At 37.2% G+C, this 13,923-nt stretch overlaps 1 protein-coding gene across 5 annotated transcripts in view; it reads left to right on the top strand.

Moving 5' to 3' along the window:
* Positions 1-13,892, top strand: part of LOC127427416 (ataxin-2-like) — a 54,729-nt gene extending 40,837 nt beyond the window's left edge. For 2 of the 5 annotated variants that reach the window (XM_051675024.1, XM_051675047.1), the window contains 11 exons: positions 61-131; positions 210-541; positions 748-814; positions 2,301-2,441; positions 3,740-3,757; positions 4,518-4,590; positions 8,494-8,684; positions 10,151-10,277; positions 12,330-12,709; positions 12,801-12,975; positions 13,169-13,892. In XM_051675024.1, coding sequence (XP_051530984.1) covers positions 61-131; positions 210-541; positions 748-814; positions 2,301-2,441; positions 3,740-3,757; positions 4,518-4,590; positions 8,494-8,684; positions 10,151-10,277; positions 12,330-12,709; positions 12,801-12,975; positions 13,169-13,197 — 1,604 coding nt within the window. In that variant the 3' untranslated portion in view covers positions 13,198-13,892. The remainder of the gene's footprint in view (positions 1-60; positions 132-209; positions 542-747; positions 815-2,300; positions 2,442-3,739; positions 3,758-4,517; positions 4,591-8,493; positions 8,685-10,150; positions 10,278-12,329; positions 12,710-12,800; positions 12,976-13,168) is intronic. The other 3 variants (XM_051675030.1, XM_051675040.1, XM_051675038.1) reach the window with 3 other exon arrangements.
* Positions 13,893-13,923: the final 31 nt, after the last annotated feature.

Below are 13,923 nucleotides of genomic sequence, written 5' to 3'. Positions count from 1 at the left end.
CCATTTGTTTTTGTTAAATTTGTTTGTTAAACTTATCCTTTCACTTTTTAATCATCTTAGGACCTCCCAGCATGGCTCCAGACCACAGGAAACAAATAGATAATTTGAAGAAATTCAGTGTAGATTTTAGGGTAAGTTTTATTTATTCTCCCATTATTTCCAAACCTAAGAATTCATATGCAACTTTAAATGCATTTATTTATTTTTAGTTGCAGTCTAGCTCAAATCCAGATCCAGTATTTGAGCCCATGGTGACCAAGCCTCCACGGGACCTGGCAGAAAAGCCAAAAGATCAACCAGCTGAGAAGAGCACAGTAGATGGACCCAAAGTATCCATGGAGTCCTGCGTTAGTGAAGAAGCCTCCTCTCCTGTTCCTGTGAGTGCCGCCCCAACAGGAAGTAAATGTGGTACACCTTCACTATCTCCCTCTGCTGTAGCAGAGCAGAAACGAGGGCCTGATGTGACATCTCAGGGTGTCCAGACCAGTGCCATTGCAAAAGACAAAGATGACAAGGAGGAAAGGAACGACTCTGTAGCAGAGTAAGTCGAAAATGGAAAAGCTGTAGGCACTATCAGTGTGATGCACTTACCAATAGACTTCCTCAAAGAAAGGGTGCTTGCCAGATATGAGATGCTAAACTGGCTGTAATAAAATACAAAGTATTCAATAATGTATTCATTCCCGTGAGAAGTGTTTTTGCGATGTAGTGAATTAAAACGTCACATTTATTTTTTATGTAATTTAGGAGTGTTAGAAAATCTACTCTCAATCCCAATGCCAAGGAGTTCAACCCAAGGGTTTTTTGCTCCCCTGTAAGTATTTCACTGGTTTATTTTGTGACAGTATGAACTTAAATCTAAATTATTCCCAATGACACACATTGTTTGTCTAGGATGGAATGTATTGTACCTTGAAGTTTATATCTCAGGTCATCTTTGTTTTTTATTAGGCTCTTTTTTTTTTTTTTGTAGATATTTGGTGCTGCAAATTTAATCAGTGATGTTAACCTCCTGAGACCCGAGCATGACTGCTCTGTGCATTTTACATTTCCCTTTTTGATTTGTAACTAGTAGCACCTAATAAACATGCAAAAAAAAAAAAAAAAACATTCTAGTGCAAATAGTTTTCCTAAATGTTGATGGCAACATATGTGGACAGTGGGACTAAGTTGTGAAATTTTAAATAATACCAAGCTATAGAAAGTCAGATTTGTAAAATCAAATTGTTTATTGTTTCCAGGGGTGTTGGTTATTCATGTTTTTTAGACGTTACAGACATTACATCAGAAATTAGCATAATTAAATCTGATTCACGGTAATGGCCAGCATCATCCAATCACTGCCAACCATATTAAAATAAAATTATACATTATAAATTCTGAAACAAACTACTGATTACTATTGTCTCATGTCTGCCAAACATATTGAGCGGTCCAAACATCATCTGCAGCCTGAAACGGAACTTTTGGTTTGATTTTTGGAGAGAATATACTTAGCTGCTTAGAAATCTATAGGATGCTCCCTTGCTCCCTATTTAGTGAATGACTTAACCTCCAGTGTGCTGTCTGTTTGCACTGGTCTCAGAACAGTTCGAAATGCACCTTTTTTCATCCTAACTCCATATAAAGCCTCTGAAAGCAAAATTTTTCAGCTTTTAGATTAACCTATTGATTTTCAATGTGATAATGCACGGTAAATATAGGATTTCTTAGGAAAAAATGCACTAAGTACACATTAGTGTACATTGTGTTTAGCAGCATGCCATTTCGCGATATATCGCTCAAATAAAAAAAAAATGGCATATTGGATGAAACTAGAGACTCTGGTTTTTTGACTCAAACAGGCTTCAATATAAAAACTTAATTCGTTTTCTTACTGGATGTAGTTTCGTTGCCGTTTCTCCCAAAGACAAACTCTGCTGTGAAATGTGCCATGTTGTTTTATCACATGACTTTGTACGTCAAAAGTTTAACCCTTTACTGACAGCCCAGAGTCTTCTGAACTGAGATCAGTTCGATTTAAATTATGTTTTGCGTATAGTGAAGTCAAAGTACAATGTCCACGCATGTGTACGCAGGGTCACATGAGGTTAACAGTAACTGTTTTTTGTAAGGGGATGTGGAGTGGACATCACAACAATATTTGTCAACTTTCAGTTTTACTTTGTTACAATTGTATTTTGACTTTTTAGTCTGGAAAATTTCCTTCATGCACCTTAATATCCTCTTGTGTTTTGTGGATGAGTGCAAACAAATGTAACACTAAAGTGTACATGTTTATACTGTTCTTCTTTCTTCAGCCCAAACCAGCTACAACTCCCACTCTGACCCGGCCCCAGGGGCAGCCCAGCCCTTCCATAGTAGTGCAGCAGCCCCCTACCGTCTATGGCCAGACCATGTTCCAGATGTACCCTCTGACCCCTGTCAGTCCTGGTGTACAGGTGAGCATCCGTATCTAAACCTCTCTGAGAGTACATAACCCTGTGTTCCTACTCTAATTTGTTCTTTGCATGGAAGCCCACATCTATCCCAAAAATATCAATTTAGACCTATGTATTTTATGTATGTGCCAAAATCCTTGATGTCTTGATTGTGTCCATCATGCGTAATTCTAGCCATCTCTCCTATACATCATTTAAAAAGTATCTGCATTTACACTCGGCACATAATTGTACTTACAGATAAGACAAGTGATCTGTAAAGGCCTGTTCACACCAAGTCAGATGTATTTTTTCACATCAAATTATTCACAGAATTTGATGCCAATTTTTGTAATTCTCTGAAAAAGTTGGCATACCTGAATTAAATGCATTCCTTTTCTTAAACACTTGCACTGGCATTTAATGCAAAATACTAGTAATGCTAAAACATAACAGATGTTGTCACTATCATAGAACAGAATGATGGAATAATAATAGTGTGATTTATATAACAATTTCCCATTTTGTCAGCTTTTGATTTCCATATTTCTTCTTTTTGCTCTACTTGTCTATTGTCGTAATGGATTGTGAAGTTTCTTGGACACTGACCAAGGTGTATGTATTCGAACACCAACATTATCAGTTGCTTGATGTCTGGAATGTTGGTTGCGGACACTTAAAAAAACGTAACCTAAAAACTAGTATTTTATTGGTTGGTGAGTTTTTATTTCAGCATCTGACCTATTGAAAAAAATCTGATCTTTTCATTTTTCAGGCTCTGTGTGATCATGTTCACAGGGGCAAGGGGGGCAGTGTTTTGTCTTGCAATATTGTGGTGAAAATTTGGATTTTGTGTGAATAGGCCTTAAGGTCCAGAACATGATGATGTACAAATGATTTCATTGGCTTTGGAAGCATGCTGTCAACTTTTGGAAGGAGCTCATGGTTCATCAGCCCTTAAACTGCACATCAATGATATTTGGAAAAAATATTTAATAAATAATTTACTATTGCGTAGATAAAAATAAATATTTACTACTATTTTGGTGTATAGCTAAGTGCATATAAACTGGTATAGGGTAGAAAGATGCATTTTATTAAATGCAAAAAAATTAAATGTTTTTATTTTTTTTTACATTTTTCTCTATAGCTTCTCTTAAAAAGCTGTTTATCCATCCTCAGTCACTCAAACATTTAAGACAAAACAAATCTTAGTAGGAAAAAAAGGGCAAACGATAGTCTAATGATTAAAATGACAGTCACTAATGATTAAAAGGTTCTTTTTTGTTTCTTTTTCCTCTTTCCTCTCTCTCCATTAGAAAAGCATTATCTGGAAGGTTTGTGCATTTCTAAGCTTCTTTTTTTCTTCTGAAAACATGTATGAGATTTTTGCCTGCATAACTGAGCAGCAGATGTTGGTTTGCCCATTTCTTATCAGTTTTATTAGTTTTCATGTTGTTGTCAATAAACTATTTTTTACACTCTTATTAGCTTTGTGCTTGCCTTATACACTAAGATTTAGCTTTATGAACAAGCATTACATTGCACTTTTTTCACAATTGGTATTTGTTTGAACTGTTTTCTTAAATTATTTTGTTGTATCAGAGCATTGAAGCTTTATTTGCATGATAAATTTAATTATGAACAATTGATCAAAATGCAAGAAATATGCTAAATAATTTAACATATGCACGAAGCATTCAGAAAGATGGGGATATATATATATATATATATATATATATATATATATATATATATATATATATATATATATATACATCTTTCTGAACGCTTCATGCATATGTTAAATTATTTAGCATCCCATTAGCATTGGAGGACAGAATCTTGCTGGTTTACACTCTTGGCGCATCTGAGAAATCCCATCTTTGAAATGTCCCCCAATGAGAGATGGGGGGATGTGGGGCTGAACATGTCAAAATACGCATGTATACAGATAGCTTTTTCCAATGAGCACTTGAAGAGAGAGTGATAAAACTAAAATTACAGTGCCATGCAAAATCTGTACACTGAATGTAGTCTTTATATTTAGAACATGGATGAAGTTTTGCATCTCAAGTTCTGTTCCTCATCCCATAGCCTCCGGCCATGTACCATGTTCAGGTTCCCCATATGACCATGAGCCAGACCAAGCCCTACAGACCAGGTAAAGGTGAGAATGCTTCTCTCTCTCAGAGTGCATGCTTTTAAAGGTGCTTTCTACAGAGCGCAACAGTGCCCACCCACTTTTGTAGCCTCTTGGGTTCCGAAAGTATTTTTCCCATTCCTTTTTTCATAGGCTTTTCATAAAATCCTTCATAAGAGTTGTAAGCCATGAACCAAACCAACCAGCTCCGAGGTGAATCGCAACATTACAAGCATTGATTCACAGCAAAAAAGTATTTGAAATCGGGAAAAAAGTCAAAGGCACAATACTGTGTACTTACCGTCGTTCACGAGCGTACGAACTACTATCCCATGAAGCATTGCAAATGATGTAATCGAATAAAAATGGAGATATATAAAACTTTATTTTAGATTGTTGAGTTGGGCTGAAACGATTAGTCGGCGTTAACAACGTTGACAATAAAAAAAAAAATTCTACAAAAATTTTAGTTGTCGAATAGTCGTTTGATTTCATTTAATGTAACACGAGATCATATGAAAATCGAATGATGACACGCGAGAGCAGCACTGCAGTTCACGCCTGACTGAGGAGAGGAATAATTACATAGCTCACAGTCCAGATGCACTCTAAACTTTCACAGCTTCAGGTGATGTAGATCGCAAAGTATGAGGGAATTATAATGCAAAAATACAAAATAAGTAAATACAGAAGCACTGTCATCGTGAATTAAAGCAGATCAGATCTGGCATTCCACTTAAAGGTGCAGTATATAAGATTCAGAAACACTTGTTATTAATGACACCTGTGGCCTTTAAGTGAACTGCAGCCAGCTACCTTTTGCTCGTGTTCGTGCTCGTGCACACACTCCATAGGGACGTGAGCGAGCGAGCATCCAAAACAATGACATAACATACAAAGAGACTGAATGTGATCCACTGGCATCATGCTGACAGATGAGGTAGCATAATTAAAATTACACAGTTATGATTGTTTTACTACAAACTTTGAGACTAAACTAAAACTACTTATCAGCTAACATAGCATACTGATACACATATACACAGCTACATACTACCGAACTATACCAGACAGTTTACTGTTGCACTATTGTATGTTTTGTATGTCATATGTTGTACTACGATCAAGAAACCAGCGTATTTGCTTAAATTTATCCTGTATACCTGACTTTTAGTATAAAGAGATTATCATTGAAATTATTTGAAAGTTAAGAAGCAAGATAGCGTGCAATTCGTCAGCATTAGCAGGCAAGATCAAGTTAGCTAAAATTACACCGATCAATCTTTATGGCACTGTATTTCACATGCTTTGCAGTTATGTAAGCTTACCTGTCCAATAAAAAGAACGCCAATTCAGGATCGGTTTTGATCCCCAAAACCGAACGAAGTTCCCTCCAGGAATCGAATGCCCTGCCGATGTTCACTGTAGTTTTCGTTCGACCACAATCACGTTCCCGCTTAGCCAGATGGGATTCAGTAGATACATGTTTTTTTTTTGGCTTACTCCGAGTGTAGGAGTCGGTGTTGTGCTGGGAGCCGGACATTTGCAAGATTCCATCTCTAAGATAACGTTACCTAGTGTTGCAGACTGTCTGTTGACGCTGTTGAATAGTGGAAGAGAAGCGATTACTGAGGCAAGGCTCTCGGGAGCACACAAACGTCACAACCTTTGGATTTTCCGGCAAAACCGACCCACTCCCTTCGCATGAAAATCAGTCTACAGGCTTTAATAGGCAACCTAGGAAGTCCGGGAAGGGCTCATTTTTTAAGTTGCGTTATAAGCCGTTCACACATTGGCAAACAAAAAGGCGAATATTACATGAAAATTGATACATAATGCACCTTTAAGCAAAACCTGCATGTCAGAGTGTCTAAAAAGCAAACAACTTGCCGTTATATCTTTAATGCATCCTTTATTAAAGTTCAAATAATAAGGAACTGGGTCATAAACAAACTCCGAACATGCCATTTCTCTGTATGGTCAGCGCCGCTTCTGAGTCACTTGAAGGGGAGAGATTGAAACTGCACCCGGCAGTGGCACACTCTGGCGTGGGGACGCTCGTCCCTCATGCGTGTTTTCTGGAGCTAGATTATAACATGATGGCTTGCGACATATTGAATCATAATATACTGTATTTATCTTGTTGTGAAGAAAATCAGCGATACGCAGCTCTATTAAGAAGAGAGAGTTTGTTTTTGTGAGTCAAAGATGGATCGAAGTGAACATAAAGGTGAGAGAGTGTAGTCTTAGCCCATTATACACTGCAACAAAATACGTTTTTGATTAGTCTGTTTTGACTTGTTTTCCAAAAATAATATCTAAAACTCCTTTAAAACAACGTACATTTACTTTAGGAGCTATACTGCAGAAGAAAAAAAAATATTGGAGAATGTTGAATACAATATTTAATATTCAAATATTTTAAAATATCTAAAAATAGCCTACTTAAAACAAGATACATTTCTGAGAAGCAACATATAAGATATTTAGACTTGCTTTTAGAGAATATATCTTGTATATGAGTATATTTATTTCTTTACTGCACTGGCAGAAGGATGAACAAGTGAAAAAATACACTTATATACAAAAGACACTTATATTCAAGATATATTCTATGAAAGCAAGTCTAAATATCTCATATGTTGCTTCTCAAGTAAATGTATCATGTTTTAAGTTTTTAATTCCGTGAATGTCATTTAGAGATAAGATAATTTTGTCCTCTTTATTATTAGTAAGCATGTTTAATACAACCTTTTAAGTCTAGGCACAAGCTGAATAGTCGGTTAAGAGCTAATGATTAATCGTTGCAATAATCGACCGAATAGTCGAATAATCGTTCTAATAGATTAGTCGATTATCAAAATAATCGTTAGTTGCAGCCCTATTGTTGAGTATAAGATTAGAAACTATATATTTTAAGTTTACTGCAAAATATTCCGATATAAATAAAAATGTGTAGGATATGTAGGTTGAGGGTGTAGGGAGACCAACTCAATTGCCTAATTCACAGTGCTTCCTGGAATTGGGCGATTGCTTCAGGACTTTGGCCGCAGTCTCTGATTGGTGGATCTTTCTCTGATGAACATTGGGTAGTGTAGATGTTCACCAGGAATTCTGCTATTAAACACTATTTTAAAACAATGACGTTGAAAAAATGTGGACTGATGACTCCAACAAAGACACATACTATCGCTGAACAATCTCGGAGCTCACGGTATGTCAGTCTTTAAAGGTTTATAAGTTATCGTTGAAAAACAATTAGTCTATGGAAAAAATTAATGGGATGTTATTTTTCAGAACTAGACTGTTGCGCTCTATTGTCCTGCCGACAAAGCCAAAACCCAGTAACAACACAAACACTAAAACTGAGAAAAATGGCTTCAAAGTTTTTTTTGATTGTCCAGCCAATTGTGGATTATAAAATAGTTACACTTTGTTTTTGATGAATCTGAGCATAGTTATGGAAGACCACTGGAGGACACAGAGGATGGCCATGAGGCTGAAACGTCTGTGTCCCAGTGACTTGTGAATGAAATGAAATGTGAATGTAAAATAAAAAAAATAGTCTGGATAATTTCTCTTGAGATTGTCTGAGCATAGTTGAGCCAAACTTGTCTGTAGTCTTAGTCACAATTTCGTACATATTGTAATTTTGACAATGTGTAGTTACTGCATTTTGCCGTTGCAGGGCGGAGTTGGTTAAGGCTATTCCTCTGTTTTTGCCAGTAATTGCTGCACTTGCTACAAAATGTGTGAAACACACATGGGATTTGCTCTGTATAGTTTTGCGTATTGCTTTTGTTTAATCTGTGCAGTTAAGAAATAAGATGTGCCAAATGACAAGGTTTTTTTCAGGTCTGAAATTAGATGAATTAACAGAGAACATCTTGCCCATTGCATTCTCTCTTCTTTTGCTGTATCCATTTGCAGTACCGAACATGCCACAGCAAAGACCAGACCAGCATCACCCACATGGCACGACTACGATGATGCATCCAGCGACAGCTGCTGGGCCACCCATTGTGCAAAACCCAGCCTACTCCACCCAATACTTTACTTGTAGCCCCCAACAGTTTGCTAGTCAACCTCTGCTACAACAGATGCCCCACTACCAGTCCCAGGTACTGTAACATGAAAAAAGTGTTGTTTATAAGATGCATTAGACGCAAATTCATTAAACTCAAATTTAAAACAACAAAACTTAAGCAACATATGATTAAACATTCACTACAGATAAAAAATAAAATAAAAAAATAGCAGTGACATTTGGGGGAAATAAGAGTTCTTTTGAGCTCAAAAACTGGACAAGTCTGTCACTGTAAAATTGGGGTCTTTCACAATTTTCAGCTGAATCATGAAATATTACTTGTGAACATTTAATTCCCATTCAAAGAAATGTAAAAAAAAAAAAAGAAAGAAAAATACCAACATATATAAACATTGGTGGGAAGTATTTCACATCATTATCTCTTAATGCTTAAAACAATGTTATTACTTGTTTGCAATGCATACTTTGTATTTTATTGGTGATTGCATGGTCAGAAAAAACTTCCATTTGGGGGCAATATTTTCCCCCTGGAATTGATTTCCAGGGGCATTCTTTCCTTTGTAAGGGCAATTTTTTTTCTAACCTTATAAAATTATGGTGTCATACTTTCATGTCACTTCCATTTATTCGATCAGTGTTATTGAATCAACATCAACTAATATTTGTAGGGTTGGGTGTTGACATTGATTTCCTAATTTAATTTAGTCTCTTTCACGTTTTTACAAATATTTTGGTTATTAGGTAAACATTGCCTACATAACTAATATAATGCAATGACGCAGCAACACAGCAATACTCCAGATTTGGAATGAGGAGCTTATTAAACAAAACCGTAATCAGGTCCTTCATGCCACTTGAATATAACAAAGTGAAATATTTCACAGTGTGTAGTCAGAAATTATTCACACAGTAAAAGTGGTTAATGTACTGTATATTCAATATTGTTAAAAAAAAACTAAATTAATCTGGATATATTAATAAACATATTAATATTATTATTATTGTTAAGTAAATTGTAGAGTAGTGATTTCTCATACCCGATTAACTTACTGAATATATAACATCCATCCCTCCCGTACTTTTGGCCTCAGGTGAGGAGGCTTTTCAGACATAGCAGCATACTTTAGGTGAGATGAGCCGATGGGCAGGGAAGTATTTACAGGAGCGATATATTTATTTTGAATGAGAGGAGGCAACGGTAATGTATGACAATTAACTGATATGGATTGCGGAACAATAGAAGCAAAGTGGCAACATCTGCATGCTACAAATTATGTTTTGTTGATTGTGATGTAACAAGAACTCGTTGCAGGGGCATTTTTTGCCCCCTTATTTTGAATTGTGAGGTCATTTTTGTCCATTTCTTTGGCATTTTTGCCCTGAGCCCCCATAAATTTCCAACCCTGGGTGATTTGCATTGGGCAGTTAATTATTAAATTGACTGGAGAACAGCTGGAAAGATTATATATCTGAATGAATATAAGATATCAACATGAAAAGTGAAAGCCATGAATGCCGTCTTGGGTTCTCATGTTTTAGGCCCAGCATGTGTTTAGTCAAGTGATTCAGGGTGGTGCGAGGATGATCACCCCTCCTGGCCACGCTCAGCCCAGCCTGGTTTCTTCCTCCACCAATCAGTATGGTGAGCAGACGCATACTATGTATGGTAAGAACTCCCCCCGCACAAAGACAAGACTTTTTTCTTGTGCCCAGTGGATCTGATCAACTCTTTGTATCATTTCACTCCTACTCTCTATTAAATGTTTCTTGACTGAGTGACAATTCAAATTCAGAACTGTTCTGTATTTAGTCTACAAACAGTGGCAAGAAAAAGTATGTGAACCCTTTGGAATTAGCTGCATTTATGAATACATTTGTCTTAAAATCTGGTTTGATTGAAGTTACAATAATGAACAAACACAATCTGTTTTAACTAATAACACAAATTATTGTTTTGTTCTTGTACATATTGAATACATCATTCAAAAATTCAGTGTATGTTGGAAAAAGTATGTGAACCCCACAGGCTAATGACGTCAACAAAAGCTAATTTGAGTCAGGAGTTGGCAAACCTGGCATCCAATTATTGAAACAAGATTGGAGGTGTGGGTTAGAGCTACTTTTACTTATAAAAAGCACTCAAACATTTTGATTTTGCTATTCACAAGAAGCATCTGCTGACGTGGACCATGCCTTGCAAAAAAGAGATCTCAGAAGACCTACGGTCAAGAATTGTTGCTTTGCATAAAGCTTGAAAGGGTTACAAAGTTATCTCGAAGAGCTTAGATATTCATCTGTCCAAAGTTAGACAAATTGTCTATAAATGGAGATGATTTAGTACTGTGGGAACTATACTGTAGAATTGACCGTCAAGCCAAGATGACTCAAAGAGTACACTGCAGAATGCTCGAGTTAAAAAAAAAAAAGCCCTAGAGTGACAGCTAAACACTTGGAGTGATTGGAACTGGTTAACATCTCTGTTTATGTGTCTACTATACCAAAAACATTAAACAGGCATGGTGTCCATATCAGAACACCACAAAGGAAGCCACTGCTTTCTGACAAAAATGTTGCTGTGTGCCTGAAGTTTGCCAAAGACCACCTTGACACTACACAACGCTACTGGGAATATTTTTTGTTGAATGATGAAACTAAGGTTGAATTGTTTGGGAAGAACATGCAGAACTATGTATTGCTTCAAAAGGGCACCGCATACCAACATGAAAACAACATCCCAACGGTGAAGTACGGTGGAGGGAGCATCATGGTTTGGAGCTGCTTTGCTGCTTCAGGGCCTGGTCCGCTTGCCATCATCGAAGGAAAAATTAATTCCCAAGTTTATCAAGATATCCTACAGGAAAATGTCAGGGTGGCTGTTCACCAACTGAAGCTCAGTAGAAGTGCAGCAGGACAATGACCCTAAACATTTAAGTAAATCCACTACAGAATGGCTTCAAAATAAGAGAAACTCCACTTTTTGGAGTGGCCCAGTCAGAGCCCAGACCTCAACCCAATAGAGATGCTTTAGAATGACCTCAAGAGAGCCGTTCACACTAGACATCCTAAGAAAATGGCTGAGCTGAAGCAGTTCTGTAAGGAAGAATGGTCCAAAATTCCTTCTGAATGTTGTGCAGGTCTAATCCGCAGCTACTGGAAACGCTTGGTTGAGGTTATTGCTGCCAAAAAAGGATCCACCAATTATTAAATCCAAGGGTTCACTTGCTTTTTCCACAGCACTGTGAATGTTTAATGTGACGTGTTCAATAAAGACATGTAGGATTATAATAGTTTCTGTGTTGTTAGCTTAAGTACATTGTGTTTATCTATACTTGTGACTTTGATGAAGATGAGATCACATTTTATGACCAATAATGCAGAAAACCAGTTAATACCAAATGGTTCACATACTTTTTCTTGCCACTGTACTATTTGTATTCTATTATTTTTGTACATCTTTTTTTAACCTTAAAAAAAAAAGCTATTTTTAAGATTGAAGTCCAGTATTTAGACATGAAGTATACAAGTCTATTCTAAAAATATTCTAAATGTTTTGAGTTTTCAATAGATTGCTTACAAAACAATCTTGAGCCTAGAAAGATCTTTCTAAAAAATCTTTCTATTCAATCGTTGTATTTGTTTACAAAGATTGGATAGAACGTTTTTGATGAATAAATCCCTAGTTTTACCTCATGGCATAAATGCTGGTTCTCTGTTTCAGTGTCACCTACCCCAATTCCTCAGCAGTTTCAGCACCCCAACTCTACCCTGCACCACCACCCACAGCACCCTCAGCCATCTGCCACTCCTACAGGACAGCCTCAGCAGGGTAGCCAGCATGGAGGCAACCACCCAGCTCCCAGCCCTGTTCAGCATCCCCAGCACCAGGCGGCTGCTGCAGCAGCCCAGGCCATGCACTTGGGCAACACACCACAGCAGCAGATGTACTCTGGCCTGGCTCACACACCACCCTCCATGACCCCAGGCCCCAACCCTCAGTCCCCTCAAGCCAACTTCCCGACTGCCCAGCAGGCCGTATACATACACCCTCAGCAGGTGCAGCATGGGTACAATCCTAACCATATGGCTCATGTGCAGCAGGTGAGTGCTAGTGATTCTGGAACAGCAATTATAGAAATACTATGCAACATACACTTAGAAATACTTTATCTCATTCACTATTTCTCTAAAGGCCCACATGCAGTCAGGTATGCTGCCTCCACATCACGGCAATCCCTCCCACCCCCCCACCATGATGTTGATGGCCACACAGGCATCTGCTGGCCCCCAGGCTGCGCTGCCCCAGGGCACTCTCAACCACATCCCTGTGTCCTCAGCCACACACTACTCATACACTCTCACCCCTGGTAAGGGTCCATCCCAGCTAAATCAAACACATTGACAATGTTAGAGAAAGCAAATAAATTACCATTAACTTTTCTGGCCATGTTCTGCTTTGTTTTAACAGTGAAAGTGATGTGTTTTGCAAGGCTTGAGTGAATCATTAGTTCCCGTTTGTTTATGATATTAATTGTTTTTTTTTTTTGTTTTGTTTTTTAGTGCAAGCTCACCATCAGCAGCAGCTGTAGAGGATGAAGATCAGAGAACAGCAGTCGTGTTGGTCCTTGCAGAACCATCTGGCCCCCGCCCACTACCTACTGGCCAACCAATCTTTATCTTTCTCTAAACACCCCCTAAATGGCCAGGGCAACCTTAATCATGCTGTTTAACATAGCTATCCACCACCAGTGAATAAGAAACGCTAACAGACAAAGATGTGGTGAACTGTGGCTTTTTTAAAAAAAAAAAGAAAAAAAAAAGAAAAGTTTTAACAAGGAATTATTTTTCACATTTCAGTTACACTAGAACTCTTGCATTGGTTCCTAACAATAATAAAAAGCCCAGATGAGTGATAAAACTGTGCTTAAATAACTGGAACATTTCATCTGCACCTTCTAAGTTAATGATAATTCTTCCATATATTGACAGTATTAACATTACTGTTAAACGCTGCTGCTATAGCTGTGCTCAAGACCTTGGGGTAAATCAACACAGACAAAGTGAAATGATTCTAATCAAACTAAACACATGAGAAACTTCCATTAATGGAGATGTTTGGCAAAAACAAAAATGCAGATACATTATTTATTAAATTAATCTGATGGCAAAACCCCATTAGACTTGACCGTTGTTTAACTGTTAAGTTAAAATAACTTTTACTTTGTAGATAATATAAATGAATAAAAAAATAAATAAAAACATTAAAAAAAGTTTTAAAAACTTATACGTCTTGACTGTGTGTTGTTGTTTTGTTA

This window comes from Myxocyprinus asiaticus, chromosome 3 (assembly GCF_019703515.2).
Source record: "Myxocyprinus asiaticus isolate MX2 ecotype Aquarium Trade chromosome 3, UBuf_Myxa_2, whole genome shotgun sequence".
Classification (NCBI taxonomy): Eukaryota; Metazoa; Chordata; class Actinopteri; order Cypriniformes; family Catostomidae; genus Myxocyprinus; species Myxocyprinus asiaticus.
The sequence above is the reverse complement of the archived record's forward strand: the minus strand, read 5'-3'. Positions and strand labels throughout refer to the sequence as shown.